Source organism: Schistocerca piceifrons, chromosome 8 (assembly GCF_021461385.2).
Source record: "Schistocerca piceifrons isolate TAMUIC-IGC-003096 chromosome 8, iqSchPice1.1, whole genome shotgun sequence".
NCBI classification, from domain to species: Eukaryota; Metazoa; Arthropoda; class Insecta; order Orthoptera; family Acrididae; genus Schistocerca; species Schistocerca piceifrons.
Window position 1 is genome coordinate 16,011,767 of NC_060145.1, and position 24,035 is coordinate 16,035,801.

Consider the following 24,035-nt stretch of genomic DNA (forward strand, 5'->3'; position numbering starts at 1 on the left):
CATGCTGCTGCAAACGTCGTCGAAATGTTCGTGCAGATGGTTGTTCTCTTGCAAACGTCCCCATCTGTTAACTCAGGGATCGAGACGTGGCTGCACGATCCGTTACAGCCATGCGGATAAGATGCCTGTCATCTCGACTGCTAGTGATACGAGGGCGTTGGGACCCAGCACGGCGTTCCGTATCACCCTCCTGAACTCACCGATTCCATATTCTGCTAACAGTCATTGCATCTCGACCATCGCGAGCAGCAATGTCGCGATACGATAAACCGCAGTCGCGATAGGCTACAATCCGACCTTTATCAAAGTCGCAAACGTGATGGTACGCATTTCTCCTCCTTACACGAGGCATCACAACGACGTTTCACCAGGCAACGCCGGTCAACTGCTGTTTGTGTATGAGAAATCAGTTGGAAACTTTCCTCATGTCAGCACGTTGTAGGTGTCGCCACCGGCGCCAACCTTGTGCGAATGCTCTGAAAAGCTAATGATTTGCATATCACAGCATCTTCTTCCTGTCGGTTAAATTTCGCGTCTGTAGCACGTCATCTTCGTGGTGTAGCAATTTTAATGGCCAGTAGTGCAAAAATAGATTGATTTTCTACATTTGCAGCAAAAATTGAACCCGGTTTTTGCTTGGTTGCGTCTTCAGTACAGTAATTTGGTTACTTCCCGGATAAACGCTTACTCGCTTTCCACCTGAAAAATGTGATTTCTGTGTTTACATTCGTTATTACTGCTTGCTACGAAAACGTCCTTTTCATTGTTTTTCGTTTGCCACCCTTCAGCAGGACAGGTAAATTTGCTTCTGCATGAAAGCGAGCCTTCGTATTGCCGTGTACTGTGGTAACTTTTCTGTGAACACTTTTCTCTACCTCAGCTGTCAGTAGTTTAGCGCCAGAGGTATACAGTGTGTCGCTGAATAGAACATTTCAAGTCAAAAACTTTGGAAGCGGTTGAATCATTTCAGACCCTGTATTTTATACATGTTTCTGTGTTTTTTGATACAAGGAATCAACATAAAGTGGGATAGTGTATGTTGATAAAACGCCCTGTGTAAATCAAGTTTCAGATGGATAGGTAGTCCTTCTGATCTCTCGAAAGAGAGAATGGGCTGTTTGTGATATGTAGATGTGATGTCTTCGCTGTTCCTGTACGACGTCATACTAGCGTAACAGTCGACGATTTTGCCCCAGAAGATGACAACTCTTAAGCGGAGCGCTCCCTTTGGTGTTCGTGACCACCATCACTAACACTCTCACACACATCAACATCCATTCGATGTACTTCAAGTAAGTTAGACCATACATTGAGTACTTTGAATTCTTTTCCACGATCTTATATTTTATCATATCTTAATGTTCTACACTAAGTTTTGTAACACCTGACCGATAATTTATTATTTTTATTCTCGCTTTGACTTGCAGAAACGTTTATTATTACTTTTGTGCTTTCAAATGTTTGATTAATTCTACTGGAGGAATGATGTTAAATTATAGGCTCCCTTTGTAAGATTCCATTACACGACATTACATTACTACTACTTCTTCCATAGATCATGAATACATTTCATAATGCTGTGGTACGTGTCAGTTTAACATAGGGTTTCTTTACAAAAGTCATTAACTTTTTAATTTTTAATTTTTTTATTTTCTTAAATTAATTTTTTTTTTACAATTACTTTTCCATACCTAAAAATACATCTATTGAGTAGAAGGAGTTGTCATTCAGGAATTCTTTTAATCTGTTTGGCTATCGGTCAGACATTTAGTGCTGTTGGGCAAATGACCAAAGATTTTTGTGGCAGCACAATTCACCCCATTCTGCATCAAAGTCAGATTTAGCCCAGAATAGTGAAGACCATCCTTTCTTCTAGTGTTGTAGCTATGCACTTCGCTGTTATTTTTGAATTGGTATTGGTTATTAATAACAAATTTCATAAGTGTATATATATATATATATATATATATATATATATATATATATATATATGTTTTGAAGGTACTGTGAATATCCCGAGATCCTTAAATAAATGTCTGCAAGATGACTGGGTGGGCTCCAGCTATTGTTGTGATTATAAGATTTTGTACAACGAATACTTTTTCTCTTAATGATGAGTTACACCAAAATATGATGTCATATGAAAGCAGTGAATGAAAATGGGCGCAGTACATTAATTTATTGATATGTTTATCACAAAAATTCGCAATAAGTTTAATAACATAAGTAGCTGAACCTAACCGTTTCAGAATATCATCAGTGTGTTTCTTCCAATTCAATTTCTCATCAGTAGATAGTCCCAGGTATTTTGGATATTCTGCCATAGCAACAGACTTCTGTTGCAAGTCTATATTTATCAATGTTGTTATCTCATTTATTGTCAGAATTGAATATACTGTGTTTTCTCAAAATTTAGTGAAAGTCCATTTGCAGAAAACCCCTCAATAATTTTCGAAATGGCATTATTTACAACTTTCTCAGCCGATTCTTGTTTGTTGGGTGTGAGTACTATACTTGTAACATCAGCAAAAAGAACTAGCTTTGTATCTTCATGAATATAGAGTGGCAAGTCATTATTATGCACGACAAACAGTAAGGGACCCAAGACTGAATCCCGTGGGACATCATTCTTGATACATCCCCAATTAGAGAACTCTGCTGAGTTTTGCAGATTATCGATACTATTAAATGCAAACTTCTGCATCATACCAGTTAAATATCAATTAAACCATTTGTGCACTGTCCCACCCATAACACAATACGTAAGCTTATCTAGAAGAATTTCATTATTCACACAGTCAAAAGCCTTTGAGAAATCACAAAATATCCCAATGGGTGACATTCAGTTATTGAAAGACTTTAATATTTGATCAGTGAATGCATAAATAGCATTTTCTGTTGAACAGCCTTTCTGAAAACCAAATTGACATTATGTTAGTACTTCATTTTTACAAATATGTGATGCTGCTCTGGAGTACATCACTTTTTCAAGAATTTTGAATAAAGCTGTCTGCAGTGATATTGGGTGGTAGTTGTCAGCATTAGACGTATCCCCCTTTTTTATGCAATAGTTTAACGACAGCATATTTTAGTCTATCTGAAAAAAATGTGCTGTTTCAGTAGTCTACTACATATGTGGCTGAGAATCCTACCTGTTGGGAACAAGCTTTTAGTACTCTGTTGAAAATGCCAACAATTACATGTGAGCTTTTATTTTTGAGTGAATTTACTATTTTCCTAATTTAAGAGGAGAGGTGGGTTGAATTTCAGTTTTGTCAATTTGCATAGGTATTGTTTCTTCGATATACTGCATTACATTTTCTAATTAATAGCTGGATTCTATTTTCTCTGCAATATTTAAAAATGGTTATTAAAAATGTTTTCTACTTCTGACTTCTTGTTAACAAACTTTTCATTGAGTTTGATATAAATAAAGTCTTCCTGTGCTCTCAGGTGCCCTGTTCCCCTTTTAACAATATTCCAAACTGCTTTAATTTTATTATCAGAGGTGCTAGTATTACACATAATGCACTTACTTCTGGACTTTTTAAATATATTTTCTTAATGCAGTGCAGTAGTTTTTATAATGGTTAAATGTTTCTGGATCATTACTCCTAGCTGCAAGACACATTTCCCTTTTCTGTTTACAAGATATTTTTATCCCTTTTTGAGACATACCTTTTTAGGTGGTTTCTTACAATTATGTTTCACTGTTTTCTTAGGGATAGCGTTTCCAGATATACACACATAGGTATCATGAAACAGGTTAAATTTTAAATTAGCACGAGATTCCCTATACACCTCATCGCAGGTAACTGTTGCAAGCTTTCCCTACAATTTTCATTAGTTAAATCGTTAACTAAATGCACGATTGTGGAGGATTGTTTTGTATTACTGCATGGAGCAATGTCAGTACAGTAACTAGTGTAATTATCTGTGCATCATGATCAGACAGGCCATTCTTAACAGGAAAAGATTTTATTTGATTAAATGCATTTTTGTCTGTGAAAACATTATCTATCATTGTGCTTCTTTCCTGTACCACACGAGTAGGAAAATCAATAACTGACGTCAAACTGAAAGACCCAAGCAATACTTCCAGATAAAGCTTTCTATCAGACTCTTTCAGCAAATCTACTCTGAAATCCCCACAGAAATGGTTCAAATGGCTCTGAGCACTATGGGACTTAATTTCTGAGGTCATCAGTCCCCTAGAACTTAGAACTACTTAAACCTAACTAACCTAAGGACATCACACGCATCCATGCCCGAGGCAGGATTCGAACCTGCGACAGCAGCGGTCGCGCAGTTCCACTGTAGCGCCTAGAACCGCTCGGCTACGAGTGGCGAAATCCCCACAAACAATAATTTGCTTTCTTCTGTCTGACAGCTGACAGATAGCACAAGAAAGAATACATTTTTTTTTTCAAAAGTAGTTAATAATTTCCCACATGGGACCTACACATGACAACAATTATAAAAGTACCATTATTTAGTTTAAGCTCACAAGCACTTGCTTCTGTATGTTGCTCTAGACAAAATTTTTTAGTTTCTAAATTTTTCATGCTCTGACAGATTTCAAGATATATGGCAACTCCTCCTCTCTCCATAGTGTGTCCTCTTACATGTGCTGAAAGCTTACATCCACCTACATTTACCATTCCCATATCTGTGACTATATGATGTTCAGAGAGGCTTAGTAGATCTATTCCACCCTAAATGTTCTAAACAAACAGGAAGCTCATCGACTTTGTTTTTTAATCTCATGATAATTTTATGTAATATACTAACATTATTTTTCATTGTGCTTTAATGAGAATCTTGTAACATACTAACATTATTTTTCTGTATTTTTACGAGAATCTTGTGATATTTTAACATCTCTAGTACCTGCCTGTCTGAGCTTCTCATTAAGCTTAGTTTCATTCTATGTTGAATCACTGGACACGGATCTTAGACTGAAGAAGAAGTACTCCCATGAGTTTCAGTGCCCCCTCCTTAAAGGTTTTGCTATCATACCGGCCAGTTTAAATTTCCCTTTCCTATTGAGACGCAGGCCATGTCTTGAGAAGTCCCACCTACCAAACCATCAACAGGAACCAAACACCATAGCCATCTGAAGCAGCTGATGTAGCTCCACATTGACCCTCCTAACAGAGGTGATCAGTTGAGACCGATGTCAATGTGACATGTTAATGTGATAATTTCGAACGTATCTTTTTCGCCCATGAAGTTGACTGGTATTTTGATGTACTGATAAACTAACAAACACGTGGAACGCCAGAATATGTATTTAATAAGCAAGGTCTTAATTGATAAGCACGTAATGGAGTTTGATGAATAGTTCTGACGTTGGTTATTGGCTACTTTTCGTGCTAAATACGTATAAAGTGAGGTCGCATAACCCAACATTTTGGATTAGGAACGCACTTGTTGATGTTGCGTTTCCACACGATCAGGCCACATCAATGTGGAAAACATTAGGGTTGAAAAAGCACCAGTACCATTTGCCGCTTCGGATCACACTCAAATTTCGTTAATTGGATTCGGAAGGGAGGCAAAAGTTGCGGTGCCCTCCAGAAGGGTGCGGTCACGTCGAGTGCGGATGCACCCCCACAGTGTCACTACAGAAGGGCTGAAACGTCCTAGGGGGTCAGCGCTGTCAAAGTTTGTCAATAACGTCTTCTTGTTGCTCAACACACTGCGACCTGTCGTTTTAAAAGGCGAGATGTCTGGGAATCAACTCCCCAGGGAAAGGGATCGTTTCATTGTCGCCATTTATGCCGCCCACTCAGGCGTTTTCGAGTCTGTTCTGAGCGTCTGTGTGTCTGAAATGTTTCCCTGGGCCAGCCATAAGGAAAAAGTAACTTCAACTCTGGGCGCTGAGGTTCTGACCTCCATTGCAGAGGCGTCAAAAGAATGGGGTGAAATGTGGGTAAGAGGGGGCTGTGACGACCTTCCCACTGTGGGAAACGTCCACAGTGGCTTTGGGCACAATTGTGGCGAAATTTGGTGCCGGTGTGACATCATTAACCCACCTTACAGCTCAAGTGAACTTCCGAGTTGTGCCCCCTTTTTTTTCTTTCCAAACATATGCGTCGCAGTGAGAGACAACTGCAATGTTTCGTAAAAGTGATGTTTTAATTTCGCTGGGCAGTGAACAGAAGGCTGCTGCCTTCTTGCCCCATACCGCCTCGGCCACGGGAGTCTGGATCGTCGCCGTGTGGTCAGCGCGCCGACTCGCCTTTCTGCTCTGTGTGTGTGTGTGTGTGTGTGTGTGTGTGTGTGTGTGTGTGTGCGAGGGCGCACCGAAAAGTGGTGCCCCGATTCTTCTGTGGACTTCCGAGCTGTGGCCTCTTTTTTTTGCACCTGTCGTCACCTTGCTGTTTGAAGCGTCACAGAGCCCGAGGGTGACGTCACAGGACGTCACGCTTATGCGCTATTACAAAGGAAAGTTGTAGGCGCTTTTGAGCCAAATTTCAGACTTAAGTTTCCTAGTGGGAGGCAAGTACGGGATACCGAAAAAGTGGTGTTTTAATTCTGTTGCGTAGTGTATCATGTCATCAAGTTTTGGAGCGTGGTTGATACGACGAGTGTGTCTTGCTAACAAGGTGAACGCTCGGAAGCCATCGTAATCGGGAAACAAGTGAAGTATCACCGTGCAGCTGTGACTTTTCTTTACTCTTTGTACAGGTTCTCCGTGGGTCTCCATGAACACGAATCAGCCGCTCAAAGTTCGCTTTACCATACACGGCGGAAAAGCTGTATCGTCTACCAAATTGGAGTCTTATGGTCTGTCTTTGCTAGCGGAACGTATTTATTGCATTTCCTGTCTGCATGTTTTCTTCTACAGTCATATACTTTCTGTGGGTTTTGTTACCCGTTTGAAAACGCGCTACATTACATTCGCGGCAGTATTTGATATTGAATACTTTAAAACGCCTAACGAAATTGACTCATTTGACGACGAGGTTAGTTTACGGACCAACACATTCCACATTCTGTAATTTTCAGTGCGATAGGGTCCGCAGCTGCGATAAATTTTTTGAAAGATTTCTTGCAGCCTTCAGCTGCCATTCTCTTTATTTCCTTCACGATTGTACAATTCCGGCCTTACGCCATTTTCAAGTATTTTATGGTTCATCTTGTAGTGGCACATTATGTCACATACGTCGTTGCTCCTATGACATCATGTTATGCTCATATAATAAATCCGAGATGTTGGCGCTACTTTAGGAGCACGTTACTTCCGAGCAGTGGTTGCAAAGCTAAAATAGCGTGAGCACCACGGATTTATTTTATGAACATAACATGACGTCATAGGAACAACGACGTATATGACATAAACTGACTAAAAAATCATCCATAAAATACTTGAAAATGGGCGAAGGCCGAAATTGTACAATCGTGCAGGAAATAAACAGAATGGCAGCTGAAGGCTTCCAGAAATATTTAAAAAAAATCCACCTTCTCCCTTAAGATACAGACGAAAACGAATTAGGCACACAAACCGTTGTCGGAAACGAGCAAAGGACTCTGTTAAAAAAAAATACCGTAGCTAAAAGGGTGGAGTTTCCTCATGTTAATCAATGTATACTTTCGCAAGAATTTTACTGTTTGAGGATTTCTTTTTACCATGTGCACCAGTTTAAATAAGCATACAGATTTTTAATAATGAGAAAGACATCCCGTAAGTGAAACCAAATGATCTACGTAGAACTGTTCCGTGTGTGAAGCTAGTAAATGCGTATGGACTTAGAGGTATTTCAATAAGAAGGATTTAAGCCAGGAGGAGTGGCAGAGGGAACTCATTTTAATGAGGTACTGTAAGAGAAAGCTAATCAACACAGAATGTATACAATGGCTAAAATTATAAACATTCATGAAACAACATATCCAGATTCGTTAAGCTACTGTCATCAGGGCTTACCTGGGGCAGCTTCTTCGGTTGCCTGACATGCAGTCCACCAACTTCCACCATGCTCGGTACAAGTGGCCGAGGACATCCGTGGCTGAAGTGATAATTAACCAGGAGAAGCGACGTCTGTCTCTCGATTTCGGACAGTGGAGGTAGTGACGGATCCTTCAGATACGTCTGTAAAATTGAATCCAGCCTCGGCAGATACAGAAACTGTCGGGCGATTTTTCCTACTATCCCAACAAGTGTATTCTGAAGTCTCTCGAGAAAACTCATGTGCGTGCCTAACTCGAGGAATGGATTCGGCACGTAAGAATACGGGGTCGGATTTCCCACCATGTCGGCCATCCAGTCTGTTCCCCCGAAGGTAGACAGAACGATCACAGGTGCTTTCAGACCATGAGCGTATCCGTGTAGGCATTCTGTGAAGATATTCTCCAAAACAATGACGTCAAACTTTTTGCCCGACTTGTGCAACTTCTGTACATTTTCGTCTTTCAGAAATCCGTGACACGTTTTTTCAGCAAATTCTAAGAACTGTTTCATCAAGTCCAAGACTCCCGTCGCCGCCTCTTCGAATACGTTGAGATCGCCTGAAAAGAAAAAGATACAGTGAGCTGCAGTGCGTCGCTTGTGCAACCAGGCGAGATGTCTAGTTTGAAAAACGACCAAGTGCTCAGTTGTTAAAACTCTAATTCCTTACAAGTAGTGGTCTCTACTCATACTCCCTACAAGTTCACACTACTGGCCATTAAAATTGCTACACGACGAAGATGACGTGCTACAGACGCGAAATTTAACCGACAGGAAGAAGATGCTGTGATATGCAAATCATTAGCTTTTCAGAGCATTCACACAAGGTTGGCGCCGGTGGCGACACCCACAACGTGCTAACATGAGGAAAGTTTCTCAAACACAAACAGCAGTTGACCGACGTTGCCTGGTGAAACGTTGATGTGATACCTTGTCTAAGGAGGAGAAATGCGTACCATCACGTTTGCGACTTTGATAAAGGTCGGGTTGTAGCCTATCGCGATTGCGGTTTATCGTGTCGCGACATTGTTGCTCGCGTTGGGCGAGATCCGATGACTTTTAGCGGAATATGGAATCGTTGGGTTCAGGAGGGTAATACGGAACGCCGCGCTGGATCCCAACGGCCTCGTATCACTAGCAGTCGAGATGACAGGCATCTTACCCGCATGGCTGTAACGGATCGTGCAGACACGTCTCGATTCCTGAGTCAACAGATGGGGACGTTTGCAAGACAACAACCATCTGCACGAACAGTTCGACGACGTTTGCAGCAGCATGGACTATCAGCTCGGAGACCATGGTTGCGGTTACCCTTGACGCTGCATCATAGACAGGAGCGCCTGCGGTGGTGTACTCAACGACGAACCTGGGTGCCCGAACGGCAAAACGTCATTTTTTCGGATGAATCCAGGTTCTGTTTGCAGCATCATGATGGTCGCATCCATGTTTGGCGACATCGCTGTGAACGCACATTGGAAGCGCGTATTCGTCATCGCCATACTGGCGTATCACCCGGCGTGATGGTATGGGGTGCCATCAATTACACTTTTCAGTCACCTCTTGTTCGCATTGGCAGCACTTTAAACAGTGGACGTTACATTTCAGATGTGTTACGACCCGTGGCTCTAGCCTTCATTCGATCCCTGCGAAACCCTACATTTCGGCAGGATAATGCACGACCGCATGTTGCAGGTCCTGTACGGGCCTTTCTGGATACAGAAAATGTTCGACTGCTGCCCTGGCCAGCACATTCTCCCGATCTCTCACCAGTTAAAAACGTCTGGTCAATGGTGGCCGAGCAACTGGCTCGTCACAATACGCCAGTCACTACTCTTGATGAACTGTGGTATGGTGTTGAAGCTGCATGGGCAGCTGTACCTGTACACGCCATCCAAGCTCTGTTTGACTCAATGCCCAGGCGTCTCAAGGCCGTTATTAGGGCCAGAGGTGGTTTTCTGGTTACTGATTTCTCAGGATGTATGCATCCAAATTTTGCGAAAATGTGATCACATATCAATTCTAGTATAATATATTTGACCAATGAATACCAATTTATCATCTGCATTTCTTCTTGGTGTAGCAATTTTAATGGCCAGTAGTGTATTATGCCGCTAATCTGCCCGTAGACTGTTTAAATCGATACCAGAACAGCAGTTACTTTCATAAGCGGCTCTGCTTAGTAATTGTTTCTTAAATGGTTCAGATGGCTCGGAGCATGATGGGACTTAACTTCTGAGGTCATCAGTCCCCTAGAACTTAGAACTACTTAAACCTAACTAACCTAAGGACACCACACATATCCATACCCGAGGCAGGATTCGAACCTGCGACCGTAGCGGTCTTGCGGTCCCAGACTGTAGCGCCAAGAACCGCTCGGCCATTGTTTCTTAAACACTCAATATACAGATTTCATTTTCAGTTATATGGCAGATACAACGAGGAAAGTGTTACACCTTGAATGAAAGCTACCAAGTTGCTACTTCATTATGTCCACGCCCGTGCAATATATTGACTAAGTTTCTTTATTATCTGACCTTACGAGAAGCGTTCAAAACGCAATTCAAGAGATTTTTTTTGGGAAGGAGTTTGGTATTGCTCAGGAGTCCAATACCCCAACCTTTAGGCTAAAGAACCGCTATAATCTCCGCTCAATGCGACGGCTTTACGCCACCTTACTGTGGGGGGGGGGGGGGGGGGGGGGAGGGGAGCTCTATACACGCAGGGTACCACTGTACTGGTCGACGTCAGAGCCAACATCCGGCTGCCTCCCCATCATCCTCGTATTGTTTCCCGCAGAGTGCATCCTTCATTGGACCACACAGATGGGAGTCGGAAGGTGCGAGATATGGACAGTGGCTTGTACGACGAACAACAGTCCAGGGAAGTGCTGTCAGCTCCTTTGGTGTGTACAGTCTTGTGTGAGGTCTTGCACTTTAACACGCTGAAGATATTTCTGCAATTTTCTGAGGGATCCACAGTACACCTCAGAGTTCATCGTTGCACCATGATGGAGGATATGAAACAGATTAACCCTTTCGCAGCCCCAAAAGACCGTCGCCATGAATTTACCGGCAAAGGATCAGGACCCAACTTTTTCTGCGGAGAAGAGGTGGTGTGGAGCTGCTTCGTGGGTTGCCGTTTTGTTCGCCTCGTAACGCTCGACCGTCCGTCCCTGGTAGCTGAATGGTCAGCGCGACGGAATGTCATACCAAACGGCCCGGGTTCGATTCCCGGCTGGGTCGCAGATTTTCTCCGCACAGGGACTGGGTTTTGTGTTGTCCTCATCATTTCATCCCCATCGACACGCAAATCGCCGAAGTGGCGTCAACTCGAAAGACCTGCACCAGGCGAAGGGCCTACCCGACGGGAGGCCCTAGCCACACGGCATTTCCATTTCGAACGCTCAACCAGTTCCGCACAGAAGTTCCCTCGTTGCTCTTTATGGTTTTCCCTTAGGAAGTGAGAAACCAGCGGACACAAATGTTCAGTACTTCTTATAGAGGCGTCCAGTTGAGGAGCGAGGTGGCCGATTGTGATCCATCGATCACTTCGGATGAGAGTGTGCACACGTTCCAACTTTGCGGGATTCACAGCTGAGAGCGACAGGTCGGCAAGCGAGAGATCTAACAGGTTTGCGTGACCTCGTTGCGATGATGACAGAAGCCTCACCCAACGATTCACCGTGCTTTTATTCACTGCCAGGTCTCGGTAGGTATTCACCAAACGCCTACGGATATCTGCGACGCTCTGGTTTTCCGCCAAAAGAAACTCCGTGACAGCTTTACGCTTGGAACACCCCTCCGCTACAGACGCCATTTTGAAGGCTGCGTATGGCGCCGCCACCGATCGGAACTTCACGAAACTATAGCGGCCAAGGCGTGAATATCTCACGGTGTGCCAAAACAAATTCTGCATTTGTCAACCCAAACTGGAGGAGATAAAATGTGTTGCATTGCTTTTTGAACAACCCTCGCATTTTCAGTAGAGAATAAACCCACACCTACAGACGATAAATGGTCGAAGCACTTGTTGGCTGTTAGGTGTTTGTAACGTTAATGTTATTTTTCAGTTGAAGACTGTAACAAGTTATGCACAACGGACTGTTTGCAATGATTGCGTGCGAAGCCTTTGGTCAACCACAGGCCTGATTCACATTCTTACTCAAAATTTGTAACTGTCTTTTTTATGCTTAATACGTTCTCCGAGATGTATTATTGTAGTGTTCATCCAAAACTTGCCATACAGTCTGTTGTCGAGTTACAAGGCGATTTGTGAAAAAGTACCTCCAAAAACCATTCATACTGGGAAAAACATACTCGACACATAATTTCAACGAAGGGCTGACAGGCGTTATGAAAATTATGAACGTGCTTGAATTTGAGGTCAGACCACCCTGGTACAAACTCGGCACTAAAGCGGACGGAAAGCGTATCCGCCAATGGTCACGGAGATCTGGAGGGACTGCTGTATGGTCCAGGGGTCGCTGACTTCAGGTACGTTCCTCTCGGAAATATATGTTTCAAATTGCCGGTACGCACAACTCGAGAATTGTACATACGATTCTGGTTGGATTTTGACGCCGCCATTCTAAATGGAGCTGTTTTGCGATATCTTCAAAAGTCTGTTTTCGGTGCACGCTTCTGTTTCGATTTTGTGGGCGAAGAAAGTGATATTTGTTTCAACAAGTCACCATTTTGTTAGAACTTAAAATTTTTCCAGTTATCTTGTGTATGCTGATAGAAAGTATATTGAAAATGACTTAAACAAAATTATTACGTTGCAAGCCAAATAGGAGGGTTTAGGCAACTCCCGTCAGTAACCAATATTCCAGCTGCAATGGGTTCATTTGAAAAAAAAAATAAATTAAAATCACCTGTTTTTTCATGCGTTCGAAGACGACTGCCCCCCTTAAGCTCGCTGACCGCCTTGTCACGTGAAGCGACAGCAGCGCTCCTGGCTCCATTATGTTCTCGCGAACATTTACATGCACATCCACGGGCCCAGCGGAGCTCGTGCATGGCAGCCAAGAAGTGTCGTACACCGGTTGCAGACCACGTACACCCCTTCATGGCGATCACGTTTCCCGACGGCAGCGGCATTTTCCAACAAGATAACGCGCCATGTCACAAGGCGAGGAGTGTGATGGTGTGGTTCGAGGAACACAGTGGCGAGTTGCAATTGATATGGTGCCACCCCCCCCCCCCCCCCCCGCCTCCCCAACACAATCCCAACACGCCAGATCTGAACCCGATTAAAGACATCTGTCACGTGATTGAATGTGGCGTCAGAGCTCCCAGGAATTTACGGGAATCAGACGACTTGTGTGTGCAGATGTGGGGTCAGCTCCCTTTGGCGACCTACCAAGCCCTCACTACTTTTATGCCACGATACGTCGCCGCTGTTATTGCTGGCAAAGGTGGACCTACTGGCTATTTGGTTGGTGGTCATAATGTTGTCGCTGATCAGTGTAAATAAGGTAGTCCAAGTCGCTACAGATATACTGCTGTCATTTACAGCTGGTGAACGGAGTTCAGACTTATTCAGTACCAGCTGGCTCATCACTGTCCCTCTGTAGTTAGGGACGACGTCATCTGGACCTGGATGAAGACTAGCAGTACTGACATTGTATCAGAAACACATTAGAAGGCTCTCTGAATCGATGGCACAGCGGGTAGTTCTTACAGTCTTTACAAAGCTGTGGGTTCATCTGACTGGTTTTGTGTTGGTCCACAAGTTCGTTCGCTTACTTATGCCACAACTGTCCGCATCGGTAGCTGAATGTTTAGCGTGGCAGAATGACGTGCAAGGCAAGGGGCCCGGGTTCGATTCCCGGCCAGGTTGCAGATTTTGTCCACTCGCGGTCTGGGCATTGCGTTGTCTCCATCATCATTTCATTCTCATCGGCACGCAAGTCTCCGAAGCGGCTTCATCTGAGAAAACTTGCGTCCGGCGGCCAGTCTAGCCGACGCGAGGACCTAGCCAAGCGCACATTTCATGTCACCACAAGTTAAGTCATCTGTGGCAACAGTTTCATTGAGACACAAACGAGTTACTAACGACATTGCAAGCCAGGATTACTTTGACAGCTAAAGGCACTTACTTCCGAGGCTTTGGTATTAAAATACCAAAGCAAAATGACGAGCTTGTGAAAAAAGCAGTTTGACTTTGTAACGCCAGACATGCATATCCTCCTATTTCCATCTATTGTACTATAAATTTTTTTCCTTATTTTGTTAACTGAAGATATGACATTTCTGTGTCTTTATATATTGTAATTATTTTACTATATATATATATATATATATATATATATATATATATATATATATCTGCATTTATGACGATGTATAATTGGTTTGTATTGTAAATATTATTCGTATTTTTACGCTCGGTCTTGCCTAGGTAAAAATATGCTATCGAACGATTACCTCGAGGTCGTGTGGAGAACCAAAGTGTTTAGGATCTGTTGGTAGTGTTAACTATGCCGCGTGGAGCGCGGGCAGATCAGAGTCTGGCTGGAGTAGGGCGGTGGAGCAGGTGTATTGTGTGACGCTCCCGCGAGTTGCCGCGCTTTCGGGGTTTGGCAGCGTGTAATTGCGCTCGACTTGCTATGATGGTTTCTGACACGGTGTCGCGGACGGGAAGCATTAGCTGGCGCACACCAAGAGCCCGTTTCGCCTGGTGACCGTGTCGAGAAGAAGGCGCGCCAACATCCAGCTTCTGCAACAGCGACGGCCGACAATGAGTAACTGTCGCCGCCTCCTCGATCGACGACTTCAAACCTTCAATCAACCAACAAGGAAGACTGGAAGCACGTAAAGTTTTAGAACTGTATGGCAGACCTCAGCTTTTCAAATTGTTCAATTTGTCTCACAAAATTACAGCAACGTAGCATGAACCTTTGTTGCACATTGTCCCAATTGCTTTACCTTCCTTTTCCGGAAAGAAGCCGAGTGTTGTTGAAATTCAAATGCCAGCATTAAAGTAATATCATTCCATTTGACTGCTTTAATTTCAAAGTTCAGTTAAAGTATTCATAGCTGGCTACAATATTTAGATTACGCAAGCACAAATTAAGAGTGCGAGTTTTGTTACCATATTTTAGCTTGCCTGTGACTGCAGCCCAGCTTGGTACGTACTAAATTTTACTATTGTTAATTGTTCAGAATCATTTAATTCAAGTTCAAAGTTAAATCTCTTATTTCTAAATTGCGTAGATTCAAGTAGCTTTTGAAATGATTGTTGAGGTAGCCCAAGACTAACCTTATTTTATTGAATTTCGTGGTGCTTCAGAAACAAATCTCACTATTAATTTCAGTCACTAAATTAACTTTCAATTTTCCGGTTTTATTAATTCTTTTGCGAAATTAAGTCAGAGTGTAGCGAAATTTATTACTTCTGACAAACATTCAGTTTTCACACAGCACGTGTCAACCTTCAGTCGCCACGCTTTTAGTGCTAATTGTATGTGCATTAACCTTTCTTTTTCAGTTATTATAGTACTTGTCCATAGGACTGGCGATCGTAATTTTCCCCAAATCTCAGATATCTAATGAACGCTAGTTAATTGTTAACGTAACGACCGCACATTTACTTTCTTTATAAACTTTACCCTTTTTCAAAATTAATATCCATCAATTTCATTTGCATTTTTCCTTTCATTTAGATGCAGCCCTTTCCTCCCTCTTTACCGACGGATTAACTTCGGTGACGATTGCTTTTCCCAAATTTCCATTAGCTACACGCGGTTTAATTTTTCACTGTTATTAAGGTCGATAAGTGAGGGGGACGTTACAACTTCCACAGAGACGTAGATAGCGTGCCAGGCAAGAAATTGTTTCCTCTGGTAACAGGTGCCTCCTACAGGCTGCAAAACAAAGAAGATTCTGACAACGTGTAAGACGCATACCGACTTCGTTGACGGGGTTGGGTATGAGGATCTCGGTCCAGTTGCCCCCGGTGCTGCCCTGACTGGAGGGGAACGTGGTGACGGCGGTGATGCGGTGGCCGCGCCGCTCCAGCGCCCGCAGGTACGTCTCGGCCAGCACCCACTGGCTGCGGCCCACCGACTGGAAGATGCCCAGCACCTCGGCCGCCTCCAGGGCTGGCACCAGCAACCCCGGCACCACAAACAGCGTCAGCAGCAGGCGCGCCCCCACCTGCAACCCCAGTGGACAGGGCCGTACGTACAGTAAACGCAACTGCCAAACCGAATGTCCCGCATGAATCGAAACTCGGAAAATACGTAGCTAATTAATTTGATGTGCTAAGCCAAAGGTCCATTTGTGTCGTATATTCAACATCGTTGATGTATTTTTGTTATTCAGTTAAAAAATTACTGAGTCTGTATAGCTTCCTGAATATCGTCTTCGTTCTTCTATCCACATGCATGTAACGACGCATTCTCTTGTCAGTGTCCGTTTGTTTGTAATTCATTCAAATCTACAGTTTCGACCCAATCTTGATGAAATTTCGCACACTTTATCTTCAATATAGGAGAAGATCATTGTCAACATGAGATTTTATAATCCGACTTGAAACATATACAGGGTGTTACAAAAACGTACGGCCAAACTTTCAGGAAACATTCCTCACACACAAATAAAGAAAAGATGTTATGTGGACATGTGTCCGGAAACGCTTAATTTCCATGTTAAGGCTCATTTTAGTTTCGTCAGTATGTACTGTACTTCCTCGATTCACCGCCAGTTGGCCCAATTGAAGGAAGGTAATGTTGACTTCGGTGCTTGTGTTGACATGCGACTCATTGCTCTACAGTACTAGCATCAAGCACATCAGTACGTAGCATCAACAGGTTAGTGTTCATCACGAACGTGGTTTCACAGTCAGTGCAATGTTTATAATGCGGAGTTGGCAGATGACCATTTGATGTATGGATTAGCACGGGGCAATAGCCGTGGCACGGTACGATTGTATCGAGACAGATTTCCAGAACGAAGGTGTCCCGACAGGAAGACGTTCGAAACAATTGATCGGCGTCTTAGGGAGCACGGAACATTCCAGCCTATGACTCGCGACTGGGCAAGACCTAGAACGACGAGGATACCTGCAATGGACGAGGCAATTCTTCGTGCAGTTGACGATAACCCTAATGTCAGCGTCAGAGAAGTTGCTGCTGTACAAGGTAACGTTGACCACGTCACTGTATGGAGAGTGCTACGGGAGAACCAGTTGTTTCCGTACCATGGACAGCGTGTGCAGGCACTATCAGTAGCTGACTGGCCGCCACGGGTACACTTCTGCGAATGGTTCATCCAACAATGTGTCAATCCTCATTTCAGTGCAAATGTTCTCTTTACGGATGTGGCTTCATTCCAACGTGATCAAATTGTAAATTTTCACAATCAACACGTGTGGGCTGAAGAGAATCCGCACGCAATTGTGCAATCACGTCAACAAACACAGATTTTCTGTGAACGTTTGGGCAGGCATTGTTGGTGATGTCTTGATTGGGCCCCATGTTCTTCCACCTATGCTCAATGGAGCACGTTATCATGATTTCATACGGGATACTCTACCTGTGCTGCTAGAACATATGCCTTTACAAGTACGACACAACATGTGATTCATGCACGATGGAGCTCCTGCACATTTCAGTCGAAGTGTTCGTAGGCTTCTCAACAACAGATTCGGTGACCGATGGATTGGTAGAGGCGGACCAATTCCATGGCCTCCACGCTCTCCGGACCTCAACCCTCTTGACTTTCATTTATGGGGGCATTTGAAAGCTCTTGTCTACGCAACTCCGGTACCAAATGTAGAGACTCTTCGTGCTCGTATTGTGGACGGCTGTGATACAACACGCCATTCTCCAGGGCTGCATCAGCGCATCAGGGATTCCATGCTACGGAGGGTGGATGCATGTATCCTCGCTAACGGAGGACATTTTGAACATTTCCTGTAACAAAGTGTTTCAAGTCACGCTGGTACGTTCTGTTGCTGTGTGTTTCCATTCCATGATTAATGTGATTTGAAGAGAAGTAATAAAATGAGCTCCAAAATGGAAAGTAAACGTTTCCGGACACATGTCCACATAACATATTTTCTTTCTTTGTGTGTGAGGAATGTTTCCTGAAAGTTTGGCCGTACCTTTTTGTAACACTCTGTATGTGCTTAATATGCAAACGGGAAAGATTGTCACCAATAGTCTCTAAAGGTCCTTGGCCGATTTACTTCAAGTTTCTACACGATTATCTGATGAACGTTTGGACTGACGTAAGTTACATTTACTTTTAATATACACTATGGTGTGGCGTAACAAGACAGCTACGCCACACTGAAGTAGCGAAAGGCACGCGTAATCTCAAGTAGGCTAGATAGAGGTCTGAAACAGGATACTTATTAATGTTATAAAGAAAAGTATGTATCTGCTGGAATACTTAACTTTTAATTTTTCCTTGTTGTATACATCGTTCTTTATGAGACATTTCATACGATAACTATCAAACTATGTAAGGCTAATGGCGCCTTGCTAGGTCGTAGCCATTGACTTAGCTGAAGGCTATTCTAACTGTCTCTCGGCAAATGAGAGAAAGGTTTCGTCAGTGTAGTCGCTAGGAAAGTCGTCGTACAACTGGGGCGAGTGCTATCCCGTATCTCGAGACCTGTCTTGTGGTGGCGCTCGGTCTGCGATCACATAGTGGCGACACGCGGGTCCGACATGTACTAAATGGACCGTGGCCGATTTAAAGCTACCACCTAGCAAGTGTGGTGTCTGGCGGTGACACCACACACTATATATATGAAAAAGAAATGTAGCAACGCTGTCACCAAACATCTTAAAAAAAGTCAATACAGACGGTTGGGAAACTGCAATAGCTTTAAACTGAAGGTGGTATTTGGAACACTGAGTGACAACCTATTGCGACTACTGAATACGTCTGCCGCTGCGACATTCATAAAAATCAGGTTCTAGACTTCCGGTTCTCACTTTTGCAAATATATACCATTTTTATACCAAAAGATTAGTAATAATAATTACATCAGAGATTATGCTTTTGTTCCTTTTTAAAATACAAATTAAAGTAATATATCTGTAATGCATAATGAAACTAAAATTGAACTGTAAAACACGTACTTTTATCATTTCAATACATATAATTTTCTGAAAAAAGTATTTTGACTCAAAGTATGAGCATTTGCTTAATGAATATATCTTTCACATACTTATTAATATTTTGTACAATATAAATACATATCTACAGTTAGCAGGGGTGAAAGAATCCCTAATTACTTACAATTACATACTATATCCACAACCTGACTTAGGATCTGTGTCGTGCCGCGGATTTTAATAATAAAAAAACAGCTGTGAAACGCGGACTAAAATATCCTGTAGGGTATATGTCAATGTGACAACAGCAAATGATCAATAAATTAGAGTTTGCAGTCATGTTTCTGTCAAATTCTCGCGCTTTCGTTCGATGGTTCAAATGGCTCTGAGCACTATGGGACTTAACATCTATGGTCATCAGTCCCCTAGAACTTAGAACTACTTAAACCTAACTAACCTAAGGACATCACACAACACCCAGCCATTACGAGGCAGAGAAAATCCCTGACCCCGCCGGGAATCGAACCCGGGAACCCGGGCATGGGGCTTTCGTTCGTCTCACTTTCTATTGACGTGTGACGGTACTGTCTCCCACACGGATACTGGCACTGTGAGCTAATCTCGCTACAGGATTTACAGTCTTTTCACAATACACGTCGTTTGTTAGGCGTTTAATTCGTCATTGATTTACTTCACTGTTTCATCTGAATGTAGAAATTTGAAGTAAATCGGACAAGAACTTTAAAGTAACAGTAGGTGAATTTAATCATACTTGAAGTTCTTATCACATATCTTCCATCATGTTCCTGCTGTAGTCACTGTGATGTATCCCGACTCTGAACAATTTTTCTTTCCGAAGAACTACGTACGTTCATTACGTTTCTATCACATTTCTTCCTTTATTCTGAAAGGGATATATTACAAACACAATATCACCAATACATGAATACGATAACAAAGAGTCGGCCTACACAAGGGCCAGCAGTGTTGCGCCAAAGTGGAGCGTGCGTACAGAAGCCCACATGCACCGTCTACGTGGAAGGCAGCAACATAAGCTTCAGAATGAGGCAGAGCGGAGTAGAAAGACCGATGCCTAGAAAACGAGTCCGTCAGAGAGCGTGCTGCAGCCGCAGAGGCGCTTTTGTTCAACCAGTGCACGTAACAAGTGTCCCAAGCTGTGGTGGATGGGTGGCGCACCTCTCCACGTGACCACAGCACGTGGTTTCCACCGTCATGTCGGCGTAGCCGAAAGTGATAACTCACCTCCGTTTACAATGCTGGTTTGAGGGTTGATCACTGATGTAGGTATGTGGATAATTTCTCTTCTCGTACGGGATGACGGCATACGTATCACTGCGTTATCCAGTAACAATACGACAGATTCCAAATCTGCAACCAACACCTATATCGATTGTTACCAATCCCATAACTGATCAGCCAAGTTGGAAGTACATTGTTGTTGTGGTCTTCAGTCCTGAGACTGGTTTGATGCGGCCCTCCATGCTACTCTATCCTGTGCAAGCTTCTTCATCTCCCTGTACCTACTGCAACCTACATCCTTCTGAGTCTGCTTAGTGTATTCATCTCTTAGTCTCCCTCTACGATTTTTACCCTCCACGCTTCCCTCCAATATTAAATTTGTGATCCCTTGATGCCTCAGAATATGTCCTACCAACCGATCCCTTCTTCTAATCAAGTTGTGCCACAAACTTCTCTTCTCCCCAATCCTATTCAGTACTTCCTCATTAGCTATGTGACCTACCCATCTAATCTTAAGCATTCTTCTGTAGCACCACATTTCGAAAGCTTCTATTCTCTTCTTGTCCAAACTATTTATCGTCCATGTTTCACTTCCATACATGGCTACACTCCACACAAATACTTTCAGAAACGACTTCCTGACACTTAAATCTATACTCGATGTTAACATATTTCTCTTCTTCAGAAACGATTTCCTTGCCATTGCCAGTCGACATTTTATATCCTCTCTACTTCAACCATCATCAGTTATTTTGCTCCCCAGATAGCAAAACTCCTTTACTACTTTAAGTGTCTCATTTCCTAATCTAATTCCTTCAGCATCACCCGACTTAATTCGACTACATTACATTATCCTTGTTTTGCTTTTGTTGATGTTCATCTTATACCCTCCTCTCAAGACACTGTCCATTCCGTTCAACTGCTCTTCCAAGTCCTTTGCTGTCTCTGACAGAATTACAATGCCATCGTCGAACCTCAAAGTTTTTATTTCTTCTCCATGGATTTTAATACCTGCTCCGAATTTTTCTTTTGTTTCCTTCACTGCTTGCTCAATATAGAGATTGAATAACGTCGGTGAGAGGCTACAACCCTGTCTCACTCCCTTCCCAACCACTGCTTCCCTTTCATGTCCCTCTACTCTTATAACTGCCATCTGGTTTCTGCACAAACTGTAAATAGCTTTTCAGTCCCTGTATTTTCCCCTGCCACCTTCAGAATTTGAAAGAGAGTATTCCAGTCAACATTGTCAAAAGCTTTCTCTAAGGCTAAAAATGCTAGAAACGTAGGTTTGCTATTCCTTAATCTAGCTTCTAAGATAAGTCGTAGGGTCAGTATTGCCTCACGTGTTCCAACATTTCTACGGAATCCAAACTGATCTTCCCCGAGGTCGGCTTCTACTAGTTTTTCCATTCGTCTGTAAAGAATTCGCGTTAGTATTTTGCAGCTGTGACTTATTAAACTGATAGTTCGGTAATTTTCACATCTGTCAACACCTGCTTTCTTTGGGATTGGAATTATTATATTCTTCCTTAAGTCTGAGGGTATTTCGCCTGTCTCATACATCTTGCTCACCAGTTGGTAGAGTTTTGTCAGGACTGGCTCTCCCAAGGCTGTCAGTAGTTCTAATGGAATGTTGTCTACTACCGGGGCCTTGTTTCAACTCAGGTCTTTTAGTGCTCTGTCAAGTACATTACGCTCTGTCAAGTACATTAGAGACAACAATTATTCCGATCCATAGGTACACTGAAAGTCTGATTGACAGTGCACGTAATCTAGGTGCACAATGAAACCAAATGCCAGACCACACGTTCGAGATAGAATCAGTCTTATTTGCAAGATTACAATTAGTACTTATAATCTTCCAATGGATGCCTGATCAGTAAGACCTAAATGAGGAAGTTTGCTCCGTGGGATGATTACCGTTCGTGTAGCTTTCCTGCCACTTCCTGAGATTAGGTCCAATCCTTTCCCCCAGATAACATTATAAATAGGGCACATAACTCAAGAGGGCTTTATTGATGAGATGGATGCCACATTCATTCATGAGCACACTGTGTACCAGCAATTAATAGCACTGCAACTGCTGTGATCACAAGTTCAGCTCGCGTCTACCTGACAGCTCATAATGACGTACGGCAACACATCTCTGTCAGATCGAACCACTTTATTCGACTTCTGCCGACCTAAGCCCTCATACCACAGCAGTCGAGGAAACAGACCACAGTACTGCTACTATCCCCTCACTATAAGAAAATCAAAACCTCGTAGCGTAAAACACCTTCCGCCCACGATGATACTTTCACCTTATCAAAGACACTCAGGTCTTGACGTCTCCGTCGTTTCTCAATCTCTCGCTCCTATATGTGACTGCAAAGTCTTGAACAACCTCATGGGGCCTAATCACTATTCCATGCTGGTCACTCTAGCGGCAGACTCGCGTTCTCCGTCCAGATAGCTGGGTCAACCCAAAGGAACTTGGACAATACCGACGGTAACAGTATCAGACAAGAATAGAAATCGATGCGACCAGTTTCGCACCCTACCTCACTGGATGAAGTATAGGGTTGAAGACGCAATTCTGTCAGCCTATTGCTCTAAGGTGGTCACCATTACGCAAGTTTAGCCCGCAGTGCGTCTAGGGAATTTATCTGAAATACGACGCTTTGACTTCAGAGAGCAGAGATGCTTGAACCATTACCAAAGCGACTCCAGAAAGTCGATGTTTGTCTCACTGACGGGCGATGCTAACATGGGGGACCTGTGGCGAAAAGTCGAGAGACTGAGAAACAAGATATATACTCAAGAGAATCAGACATCTTCACCGGCTGGGCGGAAGAACTGGTGGACACAATCAACCCACTCATTTAGGTACAGTGTACTCAATATATATGACCCCTCACGCTATTTCGTTTGATTTCGGGGTGTAAGAGCGCTTTCGATGTACCCCCGATACAATGAGGAACTTCCTGCAGATAAATAAGCAAACCTCTCTCACAACACTTTCGGGATTGGCAACATTTGTTACCCTATTTTACCCACCAGAGCCATTGCAACATTTGATACTGTAACATGACATCCTCCTCTAGCATTACTATTCCTCAGTAGTAGCTGTCGATACCAGTATTATTTTTCGAATTTTGGACAGGTCAATATTATTTCAGCTGCTTTCTGGAAACTTTCACATAATTTTATACACAATATGTTACATTTGAAGTTAAAATTTGTGAAAAGGAATTACTTTTCTTTTCGATGTTACAATCGATAAGTACTAGCTCTGAATGTACAGTTAAAATTATTTTTTTAGAAACATTTGCAATTCCGAATTATTTGGCACACTTAAAATTCCTGTTATTAATTACGCAATCTAGTACTGTTTGCTATGTTTATTTCTGGATTCATTTATGAAATAACAATCGAAGTTAACAGAAACTAATTTGTCAAGAAAAATTGTAAACCCCTTGGAATATTGTTATTACCGCAGAGCGAAGTAGTAGTAAGCATGCTCTGATGTGATCGGACGTGTTTTAGTATTTTGGGCGAACAATGTAATTCCGGTTTTGTTAATGTAAAAATTAATAAGACTCTATGATACAGTAAAATGTGACAAAATATGTTAACCTAACAACAAAAATTCTACAACAACAAACTTCAAATTTATTTAGATCAATTCAATTATAAAGACTTAAAACCTGAGAATTTCAGCTTCAAGGAGCAGATCCCTAGACAAGAAGAACTGGAGCCAACTCCACA

General features: G+C 42.8%; 1 protein-coding gene across 1 annotated transcript in view; it reads right to left on the reverse strand.

The window, feature by feature from the left end:
* LOC124711986 (UDP-glycosyltransferase UGT5-like) overlaps positions 1-24,035 on the reverse strand; it is a 94,185-nt gene that overhangs the window by 30,091 nt on the left and 40,059 nt on the right. The window contains exons 2-3 of the mRNA XM_047242271.1: positions 15,861-16,110; positions 7,931-8,511 (exon numbers count right to left, since the gene is read on the reverse strand). Of these exons, the coding sequence (XP_047098227.1) occupies positions 7,931-8,511; positions 15,861-16,110 (831 nt within the window). The remainder of the gene's footprint in view (positions 1-7,930; positions 8,512-15,860; positions 16,111-24,035) is intronic.